Below are 14,555 nucleotides of genomic sequence, written 5' to 3' on the forward strand. Positions count from 1 at the left end.
TAAATCTGCAGGGGGTTGAATACTACTTGTAGGCACTGTATAAGGAGGAAATTAACCCAGAAAAAAAAATGCCTGAAGAGTTTGTTTGTTACCATCCTGTAAAAGTTCACATTTGGTTTTGCACACCTCCAGCAGTGAACCCTCCCTTAGATAAAAAAATTACATAATCCTTTAATATAGGTCAATTTACATCGCTCATCTAGATTTGGAATACTCATTGGGGTAACATTTTGTAAAGTATTTATTTCAGGTTTTTTTTTTTTCCCTACTGCTTTGTTATGGAGCGTTTTGTGGTTTATACTGCAGGGGAGGAGCTAATCTTTGTCTTATATAGTGTCGGCCTCCTAGTGGCAGCAGCATAAAACCCATGGTCCTGTGTCACCCCCCATGAGTGGCTGAGAGAAACCCTGTTGGTTTCCTTTGCTGAAAGACCTAGACTGCAGGGCGCAAAGGACAGGATTCTATTGATGCAAAAAATTCTTCATTTATTAAAGAAACTGGAATTTAAAAGTCCAACGCTCTTCAACTGAATAGATCCATCTTCCTCAGGTGGCATTATCATTATTAGTTAATGCCACCTGAGGAAGACGGATCTATTCTGTAGAATCCTGTCCTTTGCGCCCTGCAGACTGGGTCTTTCAGCAACTTTACTATAATTGTTCCTCTTTTGAGGCATCCAGCTGGAGCAGCATCAGATCACCATCTGGATGCCAATACACACGCATAGCTGGCACTCCTACAGACTGTCCCATCTGACGTTCTTGGTTTCCTTTATTAGACAGGGCAGAGGGGGGAGGCTCCTGCTGCAGTCATCTGGCCGACAGCCAGATGCAAATCTCGTGTGAAGTTTGAGGGCCTATTTGTGCCCTATTCATAGCCACTATATACAGATGTAATTAGGGTTTTATTTTTAATTTCTTCAGAGGTTATCCAGGATTTAATATTTGGGCCCAAAGTAAAGGCAAGTGATTGCTAACTAACTTCCTGTTGTACCCAGCGCTGGCTCAAAACAGTCACTGACCACTTATGCTGGTGATTCATCTGCTCCAGGTCAACAAAGCTGCTCTTCTGGGCTGCTCTGATGGGGCTTGACAGCCAGCTCCCTGCAGTTAGTCAGTGGGGAGCCAACTGTCAGCATGATGTCAACAGAGCAGAAGAGCAAGCCGGTCTGCTGGAGCTGTCCATGATTTCAGTACAGACAGATTGGCACCTGTTGGTTTTAGGGTACAAAGTAAAGTTTAATATTCCTGGCTAACCCCTTTAAATTATTGCTGTGATAACTTTTTTTTTTTTTTTTTTTTCTTCTTTTTTTTTTTTGGTTAGGTTCCATACAGGCTTCATGCAGTGCTGGTTCATGAAGGCCAGGCCAACGCCGGGCATTACTGGGCATATATATACAGCCATACCAGGCTGTGCTGGTTAAAGTGCAATGATGTATCTGTTACAGAAGCCACTTGGGAGGAGCTCAAGAGGGACTCCTATGGAGGTGTGAGAAATGCCAGCGCTTACTGCCTCATGTACATAAATAATAAGCTACCTTATCTCATTGAGGGTAAGTAGCCATCACTGAGAGATTAGATTACCACTGTATATGAAAGATTCTAAAGAGGGAAGTGGGAGAGGCAGAAACAGACCTATTATTTTTTTTTTTTTTTTAATATGGAAGAAATCATATCTAGTCTCCAGATACTGACTCAGAAATTGAGAAAATCCATAGTCTGCAGAGGATAAAAAAATGCAGGATGCATAAAATTGCCAGAAATAATATTCATGTGAACACACCCTATGCTGTCTTGGTTTGCTTGTTCCTAGTCCTTTCTGCTCTTCCAGAAACGTGCTGATTTCTATGTAGGAAGGGGGACCCCACATTACAGAATACATAGCTCCGCAATCCTGCAGCATTGAAGGGTCCAGCCATCTCCATGTGACTAGGCAGCTTAACTTCCAGGAAGGTTGTAATTCTACTTAACCATATATATACCCACACACTGTGGATAATAAATTATCCAAATAACACTGCTCACAAAAGAATAAAAAAAATTGATTGCTTTTATTCAACAATATTTACATTAAAAAGTACATGAATCAGGAATAGCCATGAAGCATGTGAGGTATAGACAAGGAGATAAAGTCCATATAAATAATGGAGCAGAAATGAATCTGTCTGCGAGTATTAGATAATCACAATCAAAACATTCATAATCAAAAATTCATGAGCAGACTTAAATCTCCAGATTAGTGCTAACAATCCAAATGTAATCAAAAATCTGCCATAATGAAAAAAAGATGAGTACATCTTGCCCATATCGCTGTAAGCCACCTATCTGCAACACCATTAAACACCCCGACACGTGTTTCGCGGATGCGCTTTCTCAAGGGGAGTGTATATTCTAAACCAAAGTCGCCCATATACCACATGTACCTTGTGAAGAGCGAATCACTTTCAGTGCATGTCACCACAGCCTCCTTATCACAGCTCAAATTTTTTTTTATACTTTAGACCTTGAAACTGGACAACTGGAAGATAAAATACGCAGTCTTCCTGGAGGCTTTTCTGGCTGGATTAGAGAAGAGAACCAAAGGTTTGACCAGGAGGTGGCAGAATGGGAAGAGGCTCATTCCTGCAAGATCCCACAAATCGAGCAGTCACTCACTTGTGAAGAGGGCACCCTGTCCGATGGTAAATCCTCTCCAAAGTATAATGGCAGCTTTGCTGAATATTTAATTCTTAAATCACTGCAGTAGCATGTGGTTTTTTAAAACACATGGCCCCCTTTATTGTAAGTTTTTCCTGCAGTGGCCACTGATCATGTAGAAAGTAGTGGCTCTCCCAATTTACTTGAAAGGGGCACTGAGGGTTCCTGGGAAGAACTGTTAAGGGGCTGCAGTACTTCACTAATATGGGGGCTCAAGACCAGTCTGAACTCAGGGAGGGGGGGGATGAATTACCAGTATAAAGTCTTTTACTCCTAACCTTGCAGGCTCGCCGCAGGTGGATGAGGAGTATAGCAGGGCCTTGGCGTCATCGGCCATAAACGCCAGAGATCAGACTGCACTTGCCATTAAAAAAACTGCCGACTGCTATAAGAAAAATGGAGTAGAAGCGGCACTAGAAGAGGTAAAGAAACCTTTGATCTCCTGTCTTTGGGTAGTTTGGTGTATATTTTATTGGGGGTGTCCTGCACTACCTGCTTCTGCATCATGACACTGGGCAGTGCTGAGATTGTGGTATTCATTGTGTGTAATGGGCTCTTTCATTCTGAGAGCGAGTTCCATAGACTATGCATGGAGCATCTGCTTGAACATAAAGCAGCCACTCAGTTGTGACGAGGCCTATCGCGCTGCCTTCTCAGTTGGTTCATATTCACATACCGGCTGTGTTTCTGGTCACGTCAACTGGGCAGCTACGTCTCCTCTTCTGCTCTGTCCTCTGGACATCTGGACTGGTTTGTCCGTGTCAATGCTAGTGGAAGAGCTGCTCTGTCTTGAGGTCAACGGAAGCTAGACAATTGCCGCCTGAGCCTGGGGAGGTCCACACAGGGCATAACAGGCAGGTAGTTGGTATCTACCTGCCTGTAAGGTCTTGACACCTTGGAAGAAAGTCCATATCTAGGATAACCCCTTTTAATATGAATCTAAATGATTGCTTGGGTCTAATTGATGAATCCCATTGAGACTCTGTCCTTAGTGCATGGAGCCATGGTGAGCATGTCAATCTTCACATCTATACTGCAAATGGGCTTTAGGACCACCAGCCTCGTGTTCACCCCAGGGATCAAGCATTTATCACCTTCTCTGGATAAGGAAGTTAAGAGTTGGTAATTACAGTTTGGTGCGCTCTGTAGGGACAGACTGCAAGACAAGGCCAACATATGTGCTTGTTTTTCTTTAGCATCGGATGTGCTCCATAGTCCTTGGTTATCAGTGACAACTGAGTCTGAAGATGAGGAAAAAAAAACTCGTTACGCAGCCTCTTGTGTCCATTCCATACATTTTAGTAGGTTTGTAGTTAAAAGGCCACTATGTGTTCACAATGATGCAGATCAGGTACCCAACTTGACGCTTTTTTATTTATTTATTTTTTTCCCCCCCACAAGTTTAATTAATAAATTAAGCCAATTTACTAGGCAAAGTTTGTAGTTCTGGTAATGTAATTCTTGGTTAGCAGATGACTGGGCACACACAGACCTCATAGATCTGGTGGTACCAGTCATATGGCCTTGACTGTCCTGCTTGGAAGACCTTGTCCTTGCCTTAGATTGGTCTATAGTTAGTGCTAGGCTTGGGAAATAAACTTAAATGAAAAAGCAAAAATGGTTGTAGCCTTTACACGGGGATAGAGTAGTTATCCGTTTTTTTTTTTTTTTTTGCATGTATGTTAAGCTAAACTTTTCCTATTTGGTTTCATGAAATGTCTTGTACAATTTGCCTTCTGCAGCCTGTGTTGCGCTATGTTGCTGGCTGCTGAACGAGTTAACTTGGAATCTGTCGGTTTTCACCATGATTTGCCTTCACATTTGACTTTGATGTGATCATAAATCAGCTGAGAGAAGTTCAGTAAAACAAGGCCTGTAAAGGCAAAATGCTGTGAAACGTCTACTGAAACCCAAAAAAAGCCCAGATTATATCCAATCTATCTCTTTGCTGATCACTGGGGGAATGCTGGAGGACTCGTGAGAATGGGGGCGCTGTGCATGCACATTTCAGAGATCAGCCAGCTGTCGGCAAGTTGTCATACAGGATAGATCTTAACTTCTGTTGTCTTTTCTCTTGTCTTTTATGCAATCGTCTTCTTAACCCTTATCCTACCTGTCCTTTCTTATTTTTTTTTTTTTGTTGTGCCGCTTTCCTAGCCATCAAATCCTGAGCCAGAGGAGGCCAGTGAGCCTGAACCCACGCTCTGTGATCAGACTGGGGAGAAGGAGCCGCAGCCCAGCTCCCAAATCTCTGAAGTGGAGATTCCCACAGTGGGAAAGATACTGGTTAGAGCTGACGCTGATGGATATAACGAGGAGGTAGAGCTGTAGGGCCAGCTTTGTAGCTACAATGCTCAGCGCATGTCCGTTCTGTAACTGGTAATGACACTTCAGAGAACATAACACGTCTCGTTGTGGGTCGGAACGAACATGTTTCTCGAAGACTTTCTCCTTCGCCTCATTGGGGGACACAGACCATGGGTGTTACGCTGCTGCCACTAGGAGGCTGACACTAAGCGAATACAAAAAAGTAGGAATTAGTCCTACCGGTAATAGTATTTCCAGGCATCCATCATGACAGCACCACCAGGAGGTTGTCCTTCTTATCCTTGATAGGGACAGGAACACAGAGGTTAAATAGCCCCTCCCCACCAACTGCTTCAGTGATTTTCTAAGTACCACACCAGGATTGATACAACACAATTTTATTGAACTTCCTACCATACATGTTACCTCACATATCAGATAGGAAATCCAAGGGAGGGTATATAAGGGGTGCTGTCATGATGGGCTCCTGGAAATACTATTACCGGTAGGACTAATTCCTACTTTCTAGGACGTCCCTCCTGACAGCACCACCAGGAGAATTATCAAATTACTACAACTAGGGCGGGATTACAGCTTGGAGGACTTTCCTCCCAAATACTGTCTGAGGATTTGCCATAACATTCAATTTGTAATGTCTGCAAAAGGTATTAAATTTAGACTAGGTTGCGGCCTTGCATATCTGGTCCATAGATGCTCCCGCACTTTCTGCCCATGAGGCCGAAACTGCTCTTGGAGAATGGGCCCTAAGGTTTTCTGCTGGAGTCTCTCCTGCTGACACACATGCTGCACTGATAGTTGACTTTAACAATCTAGCCAGGGTAGCCTTTGATGCCTTCTTCCCTTTGTTTTTGCCTGCTATCTGGATGAAGAGGTTAGAGTCTACTCTCCAACCTTTTCTAACGTCCATGTATTGGAGGACGGCTCTTTTAACGTCCAAGAGGTGGAGAGAGCGTTCCTTCCCGTTGTTGTAATTTTGGCAGAAGGATGGTAGTATAATCTCCTGGCTCCGGTGGAAGTCAGTAACTACTTTAGGAAGAAAGGCTGGATTTAATTTTAAGATGATGCAGTCTTCCTGGATCTTCAGACATGGATGCTCTATAGAGAGGGCCTGAATCTCCCCTATGCATCTGGCCGTAGTTATAGCCACTAAAAATAAGGCTTTAAATGTCATTGATCTCAAGGGGGCCTGTTCTAGGGGTTCATACAGGTCTTTGTGTAGCTCGTTTAGGACCAAGCTAAGATCCCAAGGTGGTATCAAGCTACGGATTGTAGGTCTCATCCGCTGAGTGGCTTTTATGAACCTCACTACCCATGGATGCTTGGCTAGGGGGAAGTCAAGGTATGAGCTTAAGGCCGCCACCTGCACTTTGAGCGTACTAGGCTTTAGCCCTTTATCAAAGCCCACCTGGAGAAAGTCCAGGATCTGCGGGATCTCCGGACCCTGAATGACTGATACTGGCCTCACACACTGAACAGAATTTCTTCCAGATCTTTCGATATATAGCTGAAGTTACCGGCTTCCTACTATTCTGCATAGTAGCTATAACTGAGTTAGAGTCCCTTTGACTTTAGGATCTCCGCCTCAGAATCCAGGCCGATAGCTGTAGCATCTCGGGTTTCTGATGAACTAAGGGACCCTGGGTTAACAGTAAGGAGAACCAGCTTCTCCTGGGCCAGTAAGGAACAATCAATATTACTGATGCTCTGCTTTACTGGATCTTTCTTGGGACCCTTGGTATAAGAGGGAGTGGCAGGAAGCTGTAAGCGAGTTCCATTCTTGGGATAACGCGTCTACACCTATTGGGTTGTCTGACGGGTTGACAGAAAAGAACCTCTTTGTTTTTGCGTTCTTCCTTGTGGCAAATAAGTCGACCTCTGGTGTCCCCCAATGTTGGCATAGCTCTGTGAAGACCTCTTCGCTTAGTGACCACTCTGACGACTGGATCTTTTCTCTGCTCAGGAAGTCGGCAACCTGATTTTTGGATCCTTTCAGATGGACTGCCGTAACTGAGGCTATTCTGCCAATAAAAGATCTCGTGTTCTAGGTCCTGAAGGTGACGGTATCTGGGGCCTCCTTGATGTTGAAGGAAGGCAACTGTAGTCGAGTTGTCCGAGAATATCCTGACCCCTCAGTTCTTCTTGACATGCTCTTAGCGACTCCCAGACTGCCCTGAGCTCCCAGTAGTTCGAGAACCGGTCACATACTAATAGGCTCCATGTCCCCTGGAGGTATCGACCTTCCAAGTGAGCCCCCCAGCCTCTGAGACGGGCGTCGGTAGTGATGCTTTGTGCATGGCAACAGTCTCCAAGATCTCCCTTTCCCGAGATTGTCTGTCCACCAGGAAAGGGACTGTTTTCCTTCCTCGGAAAGTGACATGTTCTTGTCTAGCGATGTTTCCCTGCTGTCCCAGCTCGCTAAGAACTCTCTGCAGTATTCTTGAGTGGAACTGGCTTCACTGTACACTGGAGATGCATGAAGTCATGAGACCCAGGAGTCTCATGGCTTTCCTTATGGAGATGTAATTGCATCTCTGGACCCACCGGACCTCCTGCGAGATTGCCTGCTGTTTGTGCGGAGGAAGGAAGGAACATTCTTGCCCTGAGTTTAGTATGACCTCTTCTGTATTTCTGGTCTTAGGCTGGACTTCTTCCAATTTATTACCCACCCTAGGCTAAGTAGGACCGATATGGTGGATGTAAGGTCCTGCTCCATTTGTTGAGAGTCCGCCACTAGTAGCAGGTCGTCCAAATACGGTATGATAAGGGTATTTCTTTCCCTTAGATGGGCCATGATTTCCGCCATGAGCTTTGTAAAGATCCGGGGCGCTGAAGCGAGTCTGAACGGCAAGCAACGAAACTGGTAATGTATTCACCCGTGCTCTTTTATGGCAGACCTGAGGAATTTTTGGTGAGATCTGTGGATGGGCACATGATAGTGGGCACTCTTTAAATCTAGGGTGCACATGACTGAGTCCTTTTTTATTAATGGTTTAGCTGCTTTTAGAGATTCCAACTTGAATCTTTTGTAGGTCAGCCACTGATTTAATGGTTTTAGATTTATTATAGTCCGGTATTCTCCACCTGGTTTTTTTATGGAGAATAGAGTTGAGTAGTGACCCTGAAACCTCTGGGCATGGGGAACTTGGGTTATGGCTTCTATCTCTATCAGGTCCCGTATGTCCTTTAATAGTCTCTGGTGGGTCACCTGAGACTGGGTCTGGGTTACGCAGTATCTTCTGGGCGCTCGCTCGGTGAACTCTATTTTGTAACCCTCTGCGTCCGTATTCCGAACCCACTTGTTCTGGGTAGTAATCTTCCAGATATTTTGGAAGTAATGGAGTCTCCCTCCTATCTTCCTGGCGTCATTCTCTGGTAGGTCTTGCCTTCTGCTCCTGAGGAGAACTTCTGCCTCTGCCTCCTTTCGGGTAGCTCCACCTACCGGTCTTCCCTTTTCCCCCTATAATCTTGTCTGGGATGGGAGCGGGTCCTCCGAAAAATAGGCGTTTGTTTAGGCCTCTCCTCCGGAAAGCCCTTGTCGGAAGCTTTCTCGAGCAGCTCATCTAGTACGTGCCCGAAAACCTGGAGCTCGGAGAAGGGTATGGAACAAAGTTTGTTCTTTGACTGAGTGTCTCCCGATCAGAACCTCAGCCACAGCGCCCGCCTTGCTGAATTAGCTAAGGCATTGTTTCTTGCGGCGAACCAGACTGATTCCGCCGAGGCGGTCGCCGTGAAGTCAGTAGCCATTCTCAGAGAAAGTGATTTTAAGATCTCTTCTCTGGGGGTTCTGTCTCTAATCCGATCCTCTAGCTCCCCCACCCATAAGGTCATTGATCAGGCTACCGAGGTGGCCGCAATGTTAGCCTTCATAATGGCTGCTGATGCTTCCCAGGCTTTCTTGAGGAGGTCCTCTGATCTCTTGTCCATCGGATCCTTTAGGCCGGATGAATCCTCAAAAGGAATGGCCGTCTTCTTTGACACCCTGGCTACCCGTATGTCTATCTTCGGAACCGTCTCCCACACTTGTCTCTTCTGGATCAAAGAGAAGACTGTACCTAAAGTCCTTTGGGACTATTAGTTTCTTTCCTGATTCTTCCCACTCATCTAAGATCATTGCCGTTATGTGCATATTAACCGGGAATACAGTATTTCTACGGGCTCTCAGCCCTCCGAACATCTCATCTTGGGTTGTCCGTGGTTCCGTAGAATCCTCTACTTTCATTGTATCTCGGACTGCCTGTAGGAGCGTGTCCGTATCTTCCACAGAAAAAAGGTATCTCTTCCTTTCTTCCGGGTGCGCTGCCGAGGAACCTTCGCCGGAGTTAGGATCAGAGTAGTCTGACACCTCTCCTTCCTCCGAGCTCTGTTCTAGCTCCCATTTGGGTCTCTTTGGGTGCGGGGACTCTGTTGGTACCAGTGCTGCGACCGTGGACTGCACCTCCTCTCGTATTACGGACCTCATATTGTCCAGGAGAGGACTGTTCTTGTCTTAGGAGTCCTGAAATACAGTCCTGACATAAGCTCTTTGTATGTCCTGACTGGAGCTTGGTCGAGCATAGGGGGCACTTGTTAAGCAGTCCACCTCGACCACCAGGAAAAAGCCTAGGTGCCTCCTTGGGGGGACGCGGCATTTTCTTTCTCCTGCCGCTTCCAGACACAAGCTGACATCCGGAAGCGGCTGCTCAATTGGACCCGGCGGTATTCAGTGCTGAAGATGGTGCTAATCCAACAGGGACACAGGATCCAGGTAAGGAGGTGTTGCTCCCTCCCCCACTGCAGTATCCTGCAGTATTACCTGGTCTGCTGGCAATCCCTATTAAAGACACATATAGGGGTACTGCACTCGCTTCAGTAGTGCATATACTAAAACTGGAACACTTCCATGATTTTGCAGTTCCATATTACAGTGGCAGTTTATTTCCATGTCCCAGTCCAAAAAGTCTAAGACTATTTCAGTCTTCATACCGCAAAGCCTGCGACCCCCAAATGTGCTCAGGAGCCCTCCGCCGCCACTGATCCCAGAGAGTACTTGGTCCCACTGAGTGTGTTTAGCCACTGTAGCAATCCATGGCTTCTCTGGCCAAAGAGATTGAATCCCTCTGTGGATTGGAGCGTTCACAGGACCGATGTAGACGGATCCTCCCCTACACAGGAGCCATCTGCTAGCGGGCCGCAAGTATTTTAGAAATGTACTATGGATCCTTCTCTAGACGCCTGTACATTACACAAGCAATCATGTGCCTTCGTGTCTGTGAGCTCTCTCGCTCTCACTCACCAGAGATTTGCAGCAAACAGGACTGAGGTATGAATCGTTTTGTTTCCTTAAATCTAGACTTGCCAGAGTTCCAGAAAATGGGGGATTTGCTTATCAAGGCCATCAACCAGACTCTGAAGGAGGACTCCGGGTCTGTCCCAAACTTGCAGTGTCTTTCAGGACTAATCGCCCTCATACAGCGTTTACCATTCACCCGGATGTTCGGGTTATACTCAACCAGCACAGAGCAACCTAATAAACACCTCACAGGTCAGAAGCCTCTTGAGGCGAGGTACCCCCGTCAGCTGATTTGTGGAAAGATTGGGCTAACTCTCCTGCTGTAGACCTGCCACTATTTTGTCCAGCACCCATAACGCTTCTGTCCTGGCCGGATGGATCATCAACTCACGGACCGTCAGAGAATCTGGCTTGCTTCTTCTGAGGCCTTGGGTTCAACACTCCATAGTTTCCCACGGCAGGGGTAGCTGAAGCCATAGTCTCCTGAACACCTCTTTGGTTGCAGCTAGCTGCATCCAATCAGCGGCAAATGCCATCACGATCAGAGCTACATTATGGCTCAGTGAATAGAAAAGTCTGACATCTCTTCCTTACCAGAGTGACTGTTTATTTAGAGTGAAGCTGGTCTCTGATGCTACGGGAGGAAAGAGCAAATTTCTTCCACAGTAAGGCTTAGGCATCCTTTTCGGAGTCAACAGCAAATCTGTTTTTGGGCACCATAGATTCACTGCGTTAAGACAGAATCATTGTTCCAGTCCCAGTAAACAAAGGGCTCAAGGGGTTCTACTCGAATCTGTTTGAAGTGCCATAAGACCCATACTGGATCTCCAACCTCTACATAAGTTTGTCAGCGTCTGCTATTTCCGGATGGAGTTTCTCAGATTGGGCATTACTTTGGCTGCATGGGGTCCTGGGATCAAAATCCCACCATGGAGGTTATCGGACCTGCAGCACCCATGGGCAACAATGCTAGGTAACTTCCCTGCAAAGGATGCATGGGATTAACATGTCATGGGATACACACAGCCTCATTTTGCAGGGACTGGGATCTAGACTGCGCTATCTCCCCCCCTTACCGGGTTTTGTTGCAGCAGCTAGGGATGAGTGATATTGCCCGATATCGTATCGGAATTCCGGTTTCCGATATTGAAAAAATATCGGATATCGGAGTTTCCGATATCAATGCAATTCAATGGGAGAAAAAAATCGGAATTACAAAATGACCACTACAGTGCTATATAATAGATAAAATGGAGGGGAAACACCTCAGGATAATGGGGAAGGAGTTTGCAGAGGCAGAGGAGCAAAACAATTGCTAGAAAAATGCATAGAGCGAAAGCTGTAGCAGGAAAACCTCTTAACAGCAGTGTTTTTTCTTTGGGTTAGGATTAGTTGAGGTGGGGTTAGGGTTTATGGTTAGTAGGGTAAGAGTTAGGGTAAGGGGTAGGGGTTAGAGATGGTTAGGGTTAGTGATTTTACATTATTAAATTAAAACTGCCGGTGGTGGTGTCAATATGCCCTTTGACTGACATGTGTTCGCGTTCAGCTCACCTTGCTTTGCAGGGAGTTTCCATGAACACCACGTGGAGGAATGGATACACTCCTTTTAAACCATGCTTAGTCTTCTGCTGATTATATTACTAAGTAATTCTGCATATTGATGATCAGCTTTTGGTTCATGTACATCTGCTCCTACTGCTTCCTAAACCTCTGTCTATGGTTATCCTGCTATTGGCTGGTCGCAGAATGTCCCAAACCCAGAGGAAATACGCAGAAGTATCAGGCACAGGAACTTGAGAGAACCAGCTGGTGAGTCTGGAACCCGTATAGGCAGCAGAAATCAGCATAAGAGCCAATGGAACTAACGGTTACCAGCTGACGTTACCGGAGGCCGATAACTAAGCAGGAGGTAACCTGTGCCAGAATGCACTACCAAGGACCAGCAGATGTTACTGGAACTTGGATACCACAAAGGAGGGACCTAAACCATTGACTCTACTGAGAACCAGCTGACGTTACTGGAACCCAGATAAGCAGCAGAAGGTAAAAGTGCCAGTGGCTGTACTGGGCAACAGCTGACATTACTGTAGCCCGGATACCACAATGTAGTAGTGACATAAGCCAAAAGCACTGCCGAGAAGCCCAAAAAAAACCCCACAAAGATGCAAGTTCAAGAGCCAAAAGACAGGAGTCCGGGGACATCTCATCTGTCTTCCTGTCTTGGGTCCTCTACCGGAGTAATGTCTTCTCGGCAGAAGGTGCAAGAGCCACATTTGCCCCGCAACCCAGACAGTCTTCTTTACTCCGCAGTCGCAGCAGGGGAGGAGGAGGGCCTACTGGAACTGTCGAACAGCCTTGAGCGCCAGGTCCCAGAGTCCACGTAGGGGGCTCCTACTCTGACGACACCACGGATAACAGCAGACTGAGCCGGAATGATGTACGGCGGGGGCGTGGAACAGTGCAGCGGACACAACCGTGTAACTGCGAGCGTTGTCGAAACACGGTTTGGAGCAAGAGGTACCCGTGCCCTTGGACACTCCCGAGAACCAGCTGGCGATGCTGGAACTCTGTTTACTCCTCGGGGGAAGCACCTGTGTCCGCACTTCACTGCCAGGAAACAGCTGGCGTGGCTGGATCCCGCCTTTTTTGCTTCTGCCTATAGGTGTTTGGCATCTGTTGTCCTTTTTTCCCACTTTGGTCTAATGAGGTAAAGCTGGCGTTACTGTTGCCCAGAAACACAGCATGCTGTGAAAGTGGCAGTCACGGAAATGGGCACTAGCTGGCGGTACTAGAGCCCAGAAGCACGGCATGCTGTGAAATCAGCAGTCACGGAAATGGGCACTAGCTGGCGATTCGAGGGCCTTGGAAAACAGTATGAGGTGAAAGAGTCAGTCACAGAACCAGGAGCTACAGTAGATGTTGGTGGTAGAGGCCACAGCACTGGCATAACAGATGACGCTGTGTGCAACATAGGCACATGACAGAGCATGCATACTGCTACCAACCATGCATGTAACCGGTTTACTCTGGCCCAGGGCAGCAAAAGTCACCCGAAATCCAGGCCTGGTTCATTTTTTTTGGAATGTAAGCCGGTCCACATTTGCAGCGGATAGTCTGGTACGTTGGTCTGTTAGTACATTGCCAGCTGCACTAAAGACACGTTCAGAAATCACACTGGCACCAGGACAAGCCAGAACCCCCACGGCATACTGGCTAATCTTGGGCCATGTATCCAACTTGGAGACCCTAAACTTGAAGGGGGCAGATCAATCCTGAAGCACACTGACAGGGGTGGAGGTATTGTGCCACCATGTCATGGTAACGTTGCCTCCTAGTGCGTTGCACTGTCTGTGCTATTGGTGCCCAAACTGTTTGCGGGTTCAGAAACCATTGGAACAGGTTGGGTATACTGAACCTGTCAGTAGCAGATGTACTGCTTCTGGCTTCTGAACGGATTCCGCTGGGCCCAGGACGCACTGAGGTGCCTGCTAGTGCACGTGCATCACTGCTATGCGGTGGAAAAGAGTACATGAGTGAATTAACCAGTATTGGTACGCCTGCATTTTACGCGCCCGGTTCAACGGTGTAATTAGGCTTTGAAGGCTGTCCCGGTAACGTGGATCTAAGAGGGTGGCCACCCAGTAGTCATTTGTGTGGAGAATGCGAGCCAAGCGTGGGCCGTTTCTCAGACACTGCAGCATGAAGTCACTCATGTGCTGAAGGCTGCCAACTGGCCATGCATCGCTGTCACCAGCTGGAGGAATGTGCTCTGGCTGCTCTGCATCACCCCATCCACGCTCTCTGGTGACTACTAGTACAGCGCTGTGTACTTTCCTCCTCTGGCTCATCCTCATAGTCCTCCTCGCTTGCTGTGTCCTGCCTGGACCTTTTGTGAGGCACCCACAGAGCTTTGTACCAACCGGGCCGATGAAGATTGCCTGGTTGGTGCAAGTGTCTCATCATACTCCTCCTCCAGAGAAACCTCATCCCTTAGTCCTTTAAATGATGATTCTATAAGGCATATAAGGGGAATAGTCAGGCTGAGTAGGGCAGCATCCGCGCTCACCATCAGTGGAGTCCTCAAAGCACTTCAAAATGGTGCATATGTCCTTAATGGATGCCCACTCTGGTTGTAAAGTGGGAGGGCTGAGATGTGTCGCCTACTTTGCGCCTTCTGCAACTCCATAATTGCATATGCTGCGGAGGTTGTGTGAGCAGCAACCTGCAAAGTCGAATTCCACCTGGTGGGGAGGTCAACAATG

General features: G+C 47.0%; 1 protein-coding gene across 2 annotated transcripts in view; it reads left to right on the forward strand.

Annotated features, from left to right (window-relative positions):
• The window catches only part of USP28 (ubiquitin specific peptidase 28), a 98,917-nt gene that overhangs the window by 60,385 nt on the left and 23,977 nt on the right, over positions 1 to 14,555 (forward strand). For both annotated transcript variants that reach the window (XR_012234052.1, XM_073585295.1), the window contains exons 16-18: positions 1,324 to 1,552; positions 2,501 to 2,680; positions 2,982 to 3,118. Coding sequence is in view for 1 of the 2 variants with exons in the window: in XM_073585295.1 (XP_073441396.1) it covers positions 1,324 to 1,552; positions 2,501 to 2,680; positions 2,982 to 3,118 (546 nt within the window). In the remaining variant the exon portion in view is untranslated. The remainder of the gene's footprint in view (positions 1 to 1,323; positions 1,553 to 2,500; positions 2,681 to 2,981; positions 3,119 to 14,555) is intronic.

The sequence above is a fragment of the Dendrobates tinctorius genome, unplaced genomic scaffold, assembly GCF_039654945.1.
Source record: "Dendrobates tinctorius isolate UK_male_01 unplaced genomic scaffold, ASM3965494v1 ptg000086l, whole genome shotgun sequence".
Taxonomy (NCBI): domain Eukaryota; kingdom Metazoa; phylum Chordata; class Amphibia; order Anura; family Dendrobatidae; genus Dendrobates; species Dendrobates tinctorius.